Source organism: Antrostomus carolinensis, unplaced genomic scaffold, assembly GCF_000700745.2.
Source record: "Antrostomus carolinensis isolate BGI_N321 unplaced genomic scaffold, ASM70074v2 scaffold8970, whole genome shotgun sequence".
Classification (NCBI taxonomy): domain Eukaryota; kingdom Metazoa; phylum Chordata; class Aves; order Caprimulgiformes; family Caprimulgidae; genus Antrostomus; species Antrostomus carolinensis.
The window spans coordinates 9,189-24,010 of NW_010289022.1; the positions used below are offsets into that span (position 1 = coordinate 9,189).

Sequence of the window (14,822 nt, forward strand, 5' to 3'; positions counted from 1 at the left end):
TTAGATGAAGAAAGTAATTGTGGTCATTGAATTAGATTTTTAATTATTAAAATGTCAAGGGCACTCAGAATTTTTGTACAGATGCTTGTCTCAAAGACCTAAATAAAGAGAATGTATTTGCATGTGCGTTAGTATGTATGGAATTACTTCAGCTGTCAAAATAATTACCTTGTATGTGGCACTCATTTGCATAAGCTAATTTCTGTATAATTTTAAACTTGAGTTACACCACTATAGGCTCAGCAAGTAACAACACATGTAACTCATGCATATTGCTACTGTTTATAAAACAACCTGGTCTAGTGGAAGGTGTCCCTGCTGATGGCAGGGGGTTGGTCCCTTCCAACCCAAACCATTCTGTGATTCTAACATTCAGTCCAAGCCTCTGTGTATGAAATTTTAGCTCACTGCTATCACAAATGAGGACAGTTTAAATAAGCTAAATAGACTAATATGAAATTAAACTATGATTTTGTATTTCAGGTAGATAGAAGATGCCCAAAACTTTTGGATCATGTTATGCAAAGAGAATTCTATAAAGTGGCACCATAGGTTATATTTCCTAATAGGTATTTATCGCACAAAAGCGGCGTATTTCTTTGTGTAAACCTGTATCGAGTGGGAGAATGGCTGTGTGCTAAAATTTAAAGCCTCACAAACACCTGTGGAAGACAATAAGTAGGAAAAGTTACTGGCCAGGTACACTTGCTGTGTCTTCCTTAAACTTGTAAGGTACTGCTGTGGGCTTATGTTCTGTGCTTGTACAGAAGCCGATCGCTGCCCTTTCCAAGAAAATTAATAGCTTTAATATTAAAATACCACAGCTTTCTTCTCTTGCCTCCCCACCACCACTGTCATGCTGGAAGAAGCACAAAATTGTTCTCCTATCAAACTGCTCACCTAAAAGTTACCTCAACTTTACTAGCTCCGATTAAATGTATTTTTCCTATACTGTTGGATGCTGCTGCTTTAAAACTCTTTATGAATTTCTGCTTCAGGGTATCTGCATTTCCCTGCTGAATGATAACTTTCCAGTGTGTAACTTGCATCTTAGCTTCAAATCTACTGGAATCCATTTGGATGAAAAGCTCCAAATGAGTAATAGCTATTAAAATTTCCAGACTAAAACAAAAACAAAACCCACATCAAGGCAGAGTTAAGGTCGAAAAGGAATATCAGTTACTTAAGGTATAAAGTGTAATGGTATATTGTATAAAGCATAAATTATCCCAAAAGTAAACATTCCAGAAACCCCAGGAAACTCAGGATTAAGAATAAAAACTTAAAAGAAATACAAACATCTTGAATTATTGAAATGCAGTATGAAAGCCTCCAAACCAAACTCAGATCAGCCCTGCAGCAGCACCGCATTGTAAGCCAGCAATTATGATTAACGCATTTTACTATCTGTGGCCCTAAATCAGCCTAACACGTATTTCAGAGGTAATGATTTTTCATTTTGTTCCTTTGCGTGCAACAAGTAACTATGACAAGCAATAAAAGGTGAGCAAGAGAAAAATAATGGTATATAATAATATTACTAATTTCACCATGGAACTGATCATTACTTGACTACTTAGAAATATAAAATGTCCACTGTAAGTGTGAAGCTACAAGCAAAACGCTGTTGTATCGTGCGTGAATGTTTCATCACTGTGAGGAGAAACCATTTCTGGCTGGATAAGTAAAACTAAATCAGGAAAGGCTCCATTAGATTTAGTAACTTGTTAAAAGATAAGCAAATGGGATTTCCATTCTTAAACACAGAAAGGAAAATCTGAGAAACAAACTTCTTATACTGCATAGTTTACCTATCTAATCTAGCTGAGTGGACAGAACTTTTCTATGGAACAATAAGAAAAAGAGTAAGAGAAGATGAATGTTTGCCAAAAAATTCAAGCCCCAAAGCACTCATTTTCAAAATTGCTTTATTGCAGTTGGATAATAGAGATAAATACCTAAGAGCAATATCCAGTAAGTCACATTTATTTTTCTTTTGGAACAATTCTCCAAACTAGTTGTGTTTTATGATAAAGAACAAAAAGTTGCACTACATTTCAGAACATTTTGTTCTTTAAAACTGGTCAGACAGGTGGGAAATATTAAAGTACTACAAATTAAATGAATAATTTTCCACTCCAGCTTCATTTCCCAAATTGAACAAGTCCAAGCAAAAGAAACCATGACTTTTTCTGCTTTGGAGATGCATATCAGCTGGTGATGCACTTCAAGCTATATTAATTTGATTAAAAAGTTTATCCTTAATCACCTGAGACATCAATCCATGTATAGCTTCTATGGTGGTCTTGCAGCTGAAAAACAAGCATAAATTCAATGTTGGCCAAACACTGAACTGAACTGTCATTTTATTTGAAGATATTCAGCTGTTTTGGAAGTTCAGGGTGCCCATAACCCCATGAATCTTTAAAACTGTCCAGAAAGGAAAAGTCACACACAGCAATTGAGCCATTGTTGCCAATAGCTTTTGTTACTTAAAAAGCAAACTGACAAGCACTAAACACACAAAGACCAATTCCAGAAAACTTCTTTGTCTGGCAATTTAGGGTATCTTACATTAACAGTAGCAAGTGAACTCTGTGTCCATCTGAACCAAAAAAATAAATAAAAACAAACAACCCTAGCTGAACGGAGCTACCAGCTGTTATCAAGACCTGAAGGCTCTCACTGTTCTCCACCCTATCTCCTTTGCCCAGTATCAGGCCAGTAGTGCACAGTAACCATAGCTCCTCTGGGAAGCTTTACAGAGAACATTAAAGGAAGAGTTATAGAGCTAATCAGTTTTTAGTCAAAATATGTAATGTGCAAAACCCCCAAACAACTGAGAGGAGTGTGCCTGGCTTAGGGGGATGTGGTGTCAAGCCAACAAATAAAAATGTCTCAAAACAGAATATGGACAAATTACTACTAGATAGGTAAAAGGAATCTTAGGCAAAGGAATCTCCAAACCAGCTTGCAGCACAGTTTGGCTAACGCTTATGTTAGAAAACGCCTCTTAGAGATGCTTATGTACAGTGACAGAAGGGATCCTATAGCCAAGTGTAAGCAACTCTACACTAATATCTTACAGTATTGTTCTTCCTAAAACAGGTACACCCAATAATCCTTCACCAAACTTTGCAACTTCATTTCTTGAAAGTAATTTAAGTGCCACTGAATCAGCTGTCCTGATGTCTGCACAAGTCTTCTACTGTCTATTCTCTTTTCTTAGGAAAGATTTTTAGTTCAAGAAAAACATGCATCTGCAAAAGTGTAAAATCCATTTTGGGAATGACAGTAGCCTCTGTTACATAGGAAAGCAGATTTGATGACAACAATCCCTTCCAGTCTTACTATTTATAAACAAACTACTGATGATGATCAAATAAAACCAGAAAATAAAAATCTCTAGAGCTGCAAGAAATAATATAGTAGGATGACCAGAGAAGGAGTTATTTCTTAGAATAACTGCAAGCATGTGAGAGTACAGTGAAAATAAAATGCGGTCAGTACTATGGGACACCAACCAGGGATCAAAATCAGAGCAAACTTGTCAGCAACTTCATCCTTCTCCTGTCTTTAAAGCATTGATATTGTAACTGTTTCACTACTGGAATTGGGAGTATCATTTAACCTGGCTGTTGTGAGGTAGCAGCAGCCTTAACTCCATTGCAACTGTATTCTGCAACTAAAATAGTCTAAATGGGTATTAACCTCTATTAAAGTTGACTCCCCTCCAAGCCAATCATGTTTGCTAGAAAACTTGTAAGAGCTGTTAACTTTCCATAACAAGGAAACAAATGCACAGCAGACACTAGCACAACAGCAACTCTGATTCTGTTTAGCAATAACCATACTACATTTGCAGGTATTCCCCTGCTGCCTACTCTGGAACAAACGCTTGTCCAACACAAGCTGACTCCTCTCTTTATTCACCTAAGTCATACTGAGCAAGATGTAAATAAAGTAGTTTATTTGTAAATTGGTCTCTTCAGACAAGGCCTCCTTTTTGCCTTTGATTTTTTTTACCTATCATTAAACTCACCTCTCTTCTGCTATCTCAAAAATCAGTTCCTTAGTAAAGGTTGTACTATGGAATATATTACTAATGTGGTGGGGGGAAAACAGAATACAAGAGAACTGTTCTATGTATCAGGATAAAACAATAAGGAAGAGGACCAGAAAACCTCCAAATCTGAGAAGCAGAACATCCCAGATTTTATTCAATTTTTGCAGTCTGTTCCCAGGGTTTCTATAGAATAGCTCCTTATTAAATGGAATTATATGTCACTCAGAACACTCGTAAGATGCATGCAGGTGAGTCCTGTCTTCTCCACAGACAGACCTGAGATTGTACTACCACATACAGTGCAGTACTTCCTGGTTTTAGAGTCTGGAATTTGCCAAACACAATGTTTTTGAACATTTCAAGATAATGTAAGACTTGCTGGATACTACTACCCTTTGTTAAAGATTTTATCTGGAAAAGTGGTGACTATTACACAGATAGTCTAAGCACACAGACCAGTGTTAAAACTATTGGGAGAGTAAAAAATCTTCCTCATTTGTGGAAAAAGGGTGTCTTAGTTAAGAAATATAAAAAAGGGAGTTCTTAATTTTTAAGTGAGAGAAAGTATTACACAAGGGTAAACTAAACTTACCAGACTGTTAGCACTAGTTCTTAAAATCATGTTCTATATGATTTTATTTACTGTTAGTTTAAACCCAATTAACCACATAAAATGTGCTATTTGACAGAAAACATCTTTTTTGGTTTGCTGTATACTGATGGAATTTAACAGGGATTTTTTGTTTATTAAACTATGAACTAGAGTTTAATTTATTCCAGAAACAAAGACTGAAAAGCCACTTGTGGGTTTAATAAAGGCAAGATTTTCTTAAACTTTCAAAAGTAACTAGTGACATTTGAAATCTCTCATTCCTATCTATAATCTAATCATTCTTATCTATAATCTTGGTAGGTTATAATTTAATTGATAGGTTACCATTAAAAGCATGATAAAAGTTTAAAACAAAGTAACACTTTTTACTGGGAAGAACACAAGTATGCATTATCTTACCTGTCTCTTGTTGCTTTTGCAAGTTTGTCTTCTGATTTCTTATCGTGAGTTTCTAAACCCAGCATGAAACTGCCCCTTCCCAGTTGAGCTTCTGACTGTTCTAATTTTTCAGACAAATCAAAGACCTGGCCAGTGGTGTAGTCAGCATTCTTAGGAGAAAGAAGGCAATAAACATATTGAATTCTAAGATATAAATTCAAGTATTTATATACAAAATAAACAAAATCTGAAAAGAGCTTTTAAGACTGTAGTACTGCACATTTTAACCTATAGCTGCAACTGAAGTAATATGGAACATGAGTGGCCCATGAGTGGTGGTGGAGAGAACAGAAGCTGAACATCTGATAAATGCTCAATACCTAAAGCCTGAAACAGGCACTCGTTATTACCTTCTGCCCATGTCCCAAGTTATGAAAGAGTAAGTAAAACTCAGCTGGTTTTGATTAAGAGAAAAGGTAAAAATTGGCTTTTGCAGAAGGAAGGTTTTGATGCTAAGCTGTTATACCTGCAGTATTTCTGTTGCAACCTCTTTTTTACAGTTCCATTGGTTTGTTTTTGTTTGTTTGGGATTTTTAAAAGTGTTTACTTAATACGTTATTTTAAGGCACACTATTCATTACAGTGCTGTAAAGAGATATATGGTTAAAAGGTGTTTAAGACAAAAATCTAACTGTATAGAGAACTCCATAAAATTAAACATAAGTTATTCCCACCTTCTACTTTTAAAAAGCAGATATAAGGAACATTTAAGTACTTAGGATTAGGAAAACCTTCCTTTCTTGGTTAATCTGACAAATAATGTGGTATCTATATCTATCAGTGTCCCATTAACCATTTTACAGCTGAGGGTCTGGCTTTCAGCACTTATGAATCAATATATGCATATGATAGCATACTATGGTACTTACAGTAAGCAAACTAGAAGAACTGAGAGTGTTGACCCAGTACTTGTTCCACAAAAGCTCAAGCAATTTACGATCCAAAGATGATTTAAAGTATGAGACTTCTAAAGCATAATACCTTTAAAAACAAACATGCAAACAAAATAAGCTTGCATCTAAATATGTCTTGCTTGGCTGTGACACCCAAAGTACATCCCTCTGAAAAAATCCTTATCAATGGCAAATATCTTCAAAAATTCAAAGCACTGGACAATAAAAACGTTACCCTCAGTTCCTATTCTAGCTCTAAGATATTTTCTGCAAGTATTTAATATATAGCTTTAATACAGGTATACATAATCCCCACACACACTGCTGTGTTCTATTTCATGAGATTGCAAGGGTTTTAAAATTATTCTCTTTAACAACTTCTCATGCAATGCAACGATGCCCTGTTCCATGCTTGGGATCTTCAATACTGTAATAATTGTTACTTACAGATGACAGCAGTTTTGCTTGTATCGCCTCTAATTCAATTAGGAATGTCTGACAGCAGTGAATGTTATAAAAAGGCAAACAATCTTATGTTCTACCACACCTATTTTGGAAGCCAGGCTTTAGTGGTGCTGCAGAATTCATGAACGATGATAAAGCAGATAAAAAGCTGAGCTGTGCAAAGTCATTAGTGTAGGTGAATTACAACAACATTAAAGAGCTATATTAAACTTTATTTTGTTCAGGAAATTCTTGAGCAGATTATCAATAATCCTATTATCTCTTGATTTCTCTGGAAAGTTATTTTGCTTGGTATTTCTGTAAGAAATTCCATCTGAGATAACAATGCTTTAAAATCTACCAAGATACCACACTTCAATATTTCTGTGACAGGACAAATACTCTTATTTCACATATGCTAAGAAAAATGAGGTACTAAGTTCTTCAAAGAGATGTGTGGCAGATTCAAAATTAGAAATCCAAGTTGTTTGAGGAATAGTCTAATAAACTTATTTTAAAAGATTAAGTGGAAGCAGTTTCATATTGGGCATTGAACACCAATTCAAGGAGAGAAGTTTGAGTAAGAAGATCCAGATTGCTACTATGAAGCAATTAGCAGTCACTGGCGTTCCAAAGAGACAGGATCATTAAGGGTCCTCTTATGGAGGAGTCCCTGTTTAGTCTGGAGAAAAGGAGGCTCACAGGAGACCTTATCGCTTTCTACAACTACCTGAAAGGAGGTTGTACTGAGGTGGGTGTCGGCCTCTTCTCCCAAGTAAGAAGTGAGAAGATGAGAGGAAATGGCCTCAAGTTGCACACGGGATATTTAATTAGACATGAGAAAAAAATTTCATTACCAAAAGGGCTGTCAAGCACTGGAACAGGCTGCTCAGGGAAGTAGTTGAGTCACCATCCCTGGAAGTATTTAAAAGACGTGTAGACGTGATGCTTAGGGACATGGTTTAGTGGTGGACTTAGTAGTGTTAGGTTAACAGTTGGACTCAATGATTTTAAGGGTCTTTTCCAACCTAAATAATTCCATGGTTCTATGATCATCATTCAAGTTCTCTAAACTTTTAATTCTTAGTCAGACTACTCACACTACCGAGAGGACACCACCACTCTAGTCTTTTGTATTATCAGTAATTCAGTAACATGACAAATTTCCAGTTCCAATTCCCTTTCTTTGCCTAACTGCTGTTTCCTTCTAGGAAAGACTGGAAAATACTTTCTTGGTTTGGATAGAAAGAAATGGCTTGTACAAGAAGTCAACTCCCCGATACAGAGATTATAACGATATCTACTAAGCACTTCTGACTTCAAAAAAAACACCAAATGAACTGTCCCAAAAAAAGAAGAAAACATATTCTCCTTTCAAGCTTGAAGCATGGGTTTATGGCCAATGCCAGACTTGTAAGGACTACTCTGAACTTACAGGAACATCACAGTCCTACAAAGATTTCTGTGTAGCTACTGTTCTGGATTTTTCCTCAGAACTGGATAGGAAGACCAATTCCAATTGATCATCTCTCAGGGTCAGACTTTGCACGCAACTATAAATACACTGAAGAACAAATATCCATGCATTAAAAAAGCAAAAAAACTACACAACAGCCTACAGGACACACTGGTGTCAATGAGATCTTCAAGTTTTCTGTACACAGATGCTTAAGCTGTGGTGCTTGACAAATACCTGAAGGCAGAATAGAGACTGAGCCATTACTGAAAGCAGTCCCATCCTTCTTTAGCTGTTCTTTGGAAACACTTTCTCTCCAACATTTGTTTCTACTTTCCACCCCACCTTAGCTTAACCAGCAAGAACGTGTGTGCTCCCACAAGTTGGACCAGATCAGGGCACTGACCTGGCAAAAGAAATGCCTCGCTAAGTAAGTCAGTGTAGGTATGAAGTGAGAAACATGTGGCTGTCAAAGAAAGGACGGTTAAAACTAAATGACCTTTTTAATTCATGGAGAGTAAACTAGCAGGAGAGAAAAAGCAGTAATTCTTCCTGTTGCTGATGTTATCCGTGAAGCAGCTCTACTTTCCAATCCTACCAAAGACAGAAACAACCTAAAGACATCCAGTAATGCAAGATAAAGAGGTGCACAGCACTTGCCACTGCTCAGAGGAGCAGACAGATTAGTCTCCCTAGCCTTGCTAGATCTACATCTGACCCTTTCCTCCCTGCCCTAAGGGAGCACCACTACTTAAAGGTGTTCAGGAATCAACTGCTAAAGCTTTTAACCAGGTTCACCTTCATCTTTGTAACAGTTCTCCCTTAAAAGACCTCCCCATAAATGACAATAACACTTTTTCACAAAACCAACAGTGCTAAAGCAACAAAGAACCTTTTTGAGACTTGAAACACTCCAAGAAATGTACTTTTCTGTACTGAATCACTAACCTAAGCAAAGAAATTGAGAACTTGTGCCAGAGTTAGCAGTTTTAATGTTACTTACTGTTTACAATGTACACCAAAGTCTTCTATTTTATTAAGCGGAATAGTTTGGTATTCAGAGGGACCTTCATCTGGAGGTTTATAGCCCTAAAAATTCAATAAAGGGAAAAGATGACACAGTAATTTTGGGACCTTTTAAAACACCTGAAGTCTTTCAAAACACTTCACAAAAGTTCTAGTTTATGCAATTCTAGTTTATTTTTCCTAGGGAAAATGAAATTCCCCCAGTAGTCTGAAATCTCTAATTTTCTTGGATCAGATTTCCATTGGGCTTTACTAGCAGCCGTTACGTTTGCAGGTCTATCAAAAATCATGTTGGAAGCAAACTAGGGGTCATAGTTGACATTTTTCAAACAAGTAAGATGGCAAGCTGTGACGAGATCATTTCTTAGATCAAATAAAGAACAAGCTTCTTTTATGACAGTATTTCTCTACCTTTTATTGGAGATTATTTCAATCCTCTTTTGAGGGAAGAGAGGAGGCATGAGATGAGGGAAAAAATATCCATGCCTTGGATATGCCTTAGGGATACCTAAAAGTTCAGGTACTTATTTAGCCAACATGGTGCCACTCACACCTACTGACTAGGCAAGAACTGCCCGCAGACTATTGTGAGGACTCCCTAAAAATACGCTTCTAGTGTGCAAGATTCTTCTCCCTGCTCAAAATTCTGAAAGTATTTATGAAGTGGTTTTGCTTACAGAAGTGAATATTCTCCAGAGTCACAAACCTTTTTAAGAAGATCTGTTGTGTATTTGTCAACACATAATGTTTGAATGCAACTGGGAATCTCTCACAAACATTTTTGTTAATTACAGTTTTACTGGATGTCACAGCCTGAAGTTCTTGATGAGTCAATAATAACTGGAAATTTGAAGGATATACCTGAACTTTATTAGATTGAAATTAAATAGCACAGCTATATCTGCCAGAAGTATAAATGAAAGACTGCATTTGGAGATCTAGACCTCCAATATTTATGTGATTTTCTAGTTTCTAGCCTAATTCTTCCATGTTGTTTAATGAACTTAGATTTTTGTACACTATTTTGTGAAGATTCATAATATTTATTTGAAAGAGATAAGTAGATAGTTTTGAATCTTCCTTTTCTAAAATGAAAAGCAGGTTACAACATATTAAACAGGCTATTACATTTGGGTTTAGGTCTAAAAAATGATAGAGAAAAATTAACATAAATCTATTTTGATGAATGCTACCCACAACTAGATCCATTAAAAAATGGCTACATTGAGCTATATAATTTTAGGACAGCTACACTATCTAGACAGTATATTTGATTTAATACTGCCAAAAAGCTATGAAAAACAAACTAGAAGTCAACCTTTGTAACCATAATCAATATCCAAAGACATGCAGTAACATGTATATCAACAAGTCTTTCCTTTAGAATGAGCAGCGACATACAGTATATCACAGGAGATCAAACTGACAGACGATTAAACTGCAGCAATCTTTAGAACTAATCTATTATTTATTTAACGACAGCTTAGTGATCATGCACTAGATAATTTTAACTATTTACCTTGGGATATGTCCTAAATGCTCCAAGATTTACTTTTCCTGCAGATATTGTTCTTGTTGGATCGATCTGTAGAAATACAGGAGATGCTTGTTATATGTATTTTATAAATTATTAGAGGCATAAATTAACTTTACAGTAATTGTCTTTCAGAAATGTAACTAGTGTGAATTGTATTAGATTTGTCATAAACAGTACTTTTTCAGTTGGCACCTGTTGGTCACTGGACTCTCTGAAAAGAGTATCATCAATAGCCTTCTATAGACCATTTTTTCAAACTCATTTTCTTTCTTTCCCAAATACTTTAAAGAAACTGCACTTAAAAGCAATCAATAAACCGTAATAAAAACCTGCATTTTACTCTTATAACCACTAGAAGTAAGAGAAAGTATTATGTGATCTGCTGCATTTTGGTGGAAAATATAGGAAACTAATGAAGGCATCTCCTTGCTAACACATGGCCTAATGCCCTGTTTGATTTTAAAAGTAATTAAAAAAAGTCCAGAGGAAAGTGAACTCACATGGTAGAAATAATTCTTAGGGGTCATTTATCCTTTTCTAATGTAATTCTTCCATCACTTATATTCCTTCCTTCTGGCTAATTTCAGTCTTTTTTCCTTTATTTCCTTCAGTAGCAATGGTTATACAAGTAGTATCTAAAACAAGGTTTACTTTTGATTTCAAATGTGATCTGAAGCCTCAAAGACCCTGAAGGGTCCAAAGAGTTTCTTCAAAATTTTCTTTCAAAGATACATTTTCTAGTGTCTTCTACTTTGTATTACGCCATTGATTTAATTTAAATAGGCATTTTAGATGCAAAGCAACAGCATTCTGTGAACACACTTTGTTCTCTTTTGACAGAAGAAGCGACAAAGAGAACAAAAGAAACAGATTTTTGTTTGATTGCAGCAGACTGAATATGGATTGCTCAATACATTTTTTTTGCAAAAGTACCAAGTAGAACTTTAAGTTAGAAGTAAAGCATGGATTTGTATAGAGCTACCATATCTGGAAGAGTGCAGTGAAAATGGCCTTGGTAAGCAATACTATGGGTTTGACCAGTATGTGGCCAGCAAAGTAAAAGGAGTGGTACCAATTTAAAATGTGGATCTAAAGCTCCCATCATGCAAAATACACACCACAATACTGTTAACAGACAGAAATCTCAAAATTCAACCCCCCAACATTAATTTGCTATGTAGTGTTATCAGCCAGTACTTACAACCACCGCTACAAAAGGTTCTTGGAATTGCTGATTAAGCATCTGGGTACTGACGTCGATCCCCGAAAGCCAGCAGCCGTAGCCAGGGTGACTGTGATACCAGCCAATTGCATTTTCTAGACGACCGACCTAAGTGCAGTGAAGGAAAAGTGACCCAGTGTTTATCTCCATCCCCGCAGAACCAGCTGCCCTCTGTTGGGCCGCCCAGCACACTGCAGCGCGGCGAGAGGACACAAAACACACACACACACACACACGGCCCCCAACGCTAACTTACCGACACTAAATTAAACACTACACCCACACCTGATTTTGCCAAGCTGTTTTCTAGGAATCACACAATCCGTACTATCAGCGTTCTCTTGTTGCAGCTGCTACCACAGAGTAAAGAACTTCAAGGAGCCAGCAGCTCCTTCTTCAATAACAGCTCAAGTAGAGAAGAGATTGCACTTGGTGAGAGGGTAAGTAAGCTGAGACTCTTCAGTATGGAAAATAAATTTGTTAGGGTGGATATGACACTACATATAAAAGCATATATAAATATATAGTGTATATATACTATATATAAAATCTTATATAATGTATGGTATGTCAGTACACTACAGAATTAATGTTCATTATTTAGTACAGTAACATCTCAGGAATATAGAGAGATTATTGCTAGGTTTAAAAAATAACTTCCAAGAGGCATGTTTTCAAACACCAGAAGGGACAGAAATTATTGCCATAGCATGCTGTGAAAGACAAAATATGAGTTTTTGAAGTTTTTAGGATCAGGAAAAACTCAAAATAGGAGTTTCCAAATAATCCTGCTGCCTATCCCTAGAGGTACTGGAAGAAAAACAAACCAACCAACCAAAAAACCCCTCAGGAGAACGAGCACCCATTGCACCTAATTCCCCTCTCAGGAATTGCTTACTGGCTGCTCCACACTGAGCTGAATAATTCTGGCACAACCCTATACGCACGCCAGTTCTTAACTGAGAGTTCTGTGTCTGCAGGCATCACCTCCTTGGTTTTGCCAAACACTGAGTATGTCAGGAAGGTTAAATCAGAAAAATAAGATGAGACAGAACACACAAACTGCCTGCTGAATGGAATGTTTATTTTTAAATTGGTGAATAATATTTGTATTTTCTTCATATGTCTCATAATAGAGAAGGAGAGACCAACAAAACATTAAAGAACGCGTGTTATTTTTCAAAGCCAAATAACACATTTTGGTTTTATTAGCACCAAACCCTGCCCATGAAGAAGCAGATAACTGGAACATTGGTATCTATTAAGTACTTATGCAGGGGAAGATATTAACTTGCAATCTAATATTAAAAAGAGTTATTTCAGGAACAACTGCCTGCCAAAATCAAACATGGAACAGCCACCATGCAAACTCTGCCAGAGCCCCAGTAAAGCTGAGTTACTATATTTGCACTTAAGTTCAATTTCAAAATTGCAAAACAAACTATAGACAAAACTGTACAATATAAACAACTAGAAAAAAATGTTTCCTGTCATATGAGCACTCCTATATAAACCTAGACCATTTTAAACACAATATGAACTAACTGTATACTAAAAAATTACCAATTTTATGCTACATACTTACTATTTTGAAACCCCTTACTTCTACCTAAAAACTGGATAGTATGATTTTATCTTTAGATACAGACATCTTTTCAAGTTACCTACTTTTCTTCAACAACAGTACTAGCATCATGACATTAATAGTTCCCAGATAAAAGGAAACATATTAAATAAATCATTTTAAAGTTTTCTCATTAACAGGGATGAATTATTTAAAAATGTCCCAGAATAGATGTAATTCTGGATTATGTTTACTCTTTTATGATGTTACGATCCAGCCTAATTCACATCTATTTGAATATCTCTAACTGTATATAAGGCTGTGAATGTAAGTACAACTACAAAACAACCCAAATACTGTCCTGGTACGTCCAGTGAGTAAGTATGGGGCCTCCAATTTTAGCTGGTTTAAAATACTTTGAGGATTAAAGAAAAACCAAAGGGTAAACTGAGCCTCAAAACTATTTCAGCTTGGAGAGTCAAAGTTATTTCAACACTTATTCATAGTACAGGATTGCCCTGTACTGGAAGAAGCACGTCAGCAGGTGCTCTGATGTGCCATGCTGGTTTCTACATCAGCCACAGAGCAGATTCGTATTTCTGTTATCCTTCTGCATGTGAAATTTTACTGCACAGTCAAGCTTAATATGACATAGATCTCTGAATACAGGGTGACGAAGAGGGGGAACAGACATCTGAGTCAGTCCACCTAAATTTACAAATTATAAATATGAATAATTAAGTTGCACTGAAACTTACTTATTCCTTCACTGGCATTTTCTTGACAAATGTATTTATTTTTACGGAAAACAGCAGCATGGCTATGCAGTAAGACCTCAGAAAGCAACAAGGTAAGAATAAATGTCATATTCCTTATCTACAAATAGCAAGTATCTCTGACACATACATATTTTATATTTAATCTTGCACACTCTTTTTAGAAACATGTATTATATCAGTTATTTTGGAAACACCCTCTCTCCTTGTTCCATCCACCAGCTGCAGCCAGAAAAAACACTTCCTGAGGAATGAAAATAATTTATAAAGAAGAATCCAGTACTTGATGACCTACTGTAAGACATAGAAACACGTATGTGAACACGTTTAAAGGGGTGTGTGTTCTCTGCTGCCGACACAGTTCTCTCAGCCATGTTTGAGAAGAAACAGGGCAACAGCTGCCCTGTCCCTGCGGGAGGGGGGGAAACCTGCAAACCCCAGAACGTGTTCCTGCGCGATTAGCTTACCAGCTCCGCCGCCACGCCACGGAGGGAGAGGAACACCCTCTGCCACCCTCCTTACCTGCTTTGCGTTCTCAATGTACGCTGCCATGTACTCGTAGGCGGCCGCCTGAGCGTTGACGCGAGTCTCCGTACCCTCCACCGGCAGGGCGAAGCTGTCCATGATGATCATGGTTTCGCCGTCCACCTTGCCCAGCATGAGCCCCATCACCTCCAGGTTGCCCCCGGACCTGGCGTGCATCACCATCTTCAGCAGGGCCAGCGCCGAGATCTTGCAGTACTTGAAGTAATGGTGGCTGCGAGGGAGAGGCCGCGGCGGCCGTCAG

At 36.9% G+C, this 14,822-nt stretch overlaps 1 protein-coding gene across 1 annotated transcript; it reads right to left on the reverse strand.

Annotated features, from left to right (window-relative positions):
• Window positions 1-1,915: 1,915 nt before the first annotated feature.
• COPS5 (COP9 signalosome subunit 5) lies at window positions 1,916-14,804 on the reverse strand. Its single transcript, XM_010168604.2, has 7 exons — window positions 14,558-14,804; window positions 11,675-11,803; window positions 10,456-10,521; window positions 8,914-8,999; window positions 5,987-6,098; window positions 5,079-5,227; window positions 1,916-2,312 (listed from the first exon to the last, which is right to left on the reverse strand). Exons 1-7 carry the CDS (start codon window positions 14,741-14,743, stop codon window positions 2,228-2,230), a joined length of 813 nt encoding a protein of 270 aa, XP_010166906.1. The 5' UTR covers window positions 14,744-14,804; the 3' UTR covers window positions 1,916-2,227.
• Window positions 14,805-14,822: the final 18 nt, after the last annotated feature.

Coding starts and splice junctions, on each gene's coding strand:
- COPS5 (XM_010168604.2), bottom strand. CDS start 14,743: ATGGTGATGCACGCCAGGTCCGGGGGCAACCTGGAGGTGATGGGGCTC. Junction 11,804..14,557: donor ACATTGAGAACGCAAAGCAG/GTAAGGAGGGTG, acceptor CACTGCACTTAG/GTCGGTCGTCTAGAAAATGC. Junction 5,228..5,986: donor GTTCTTCTAGTTTGCTTACT/GTAAGTACCATA, acceptor CTTTCTCCTAAG/AATGCTGACTACACCACTGG.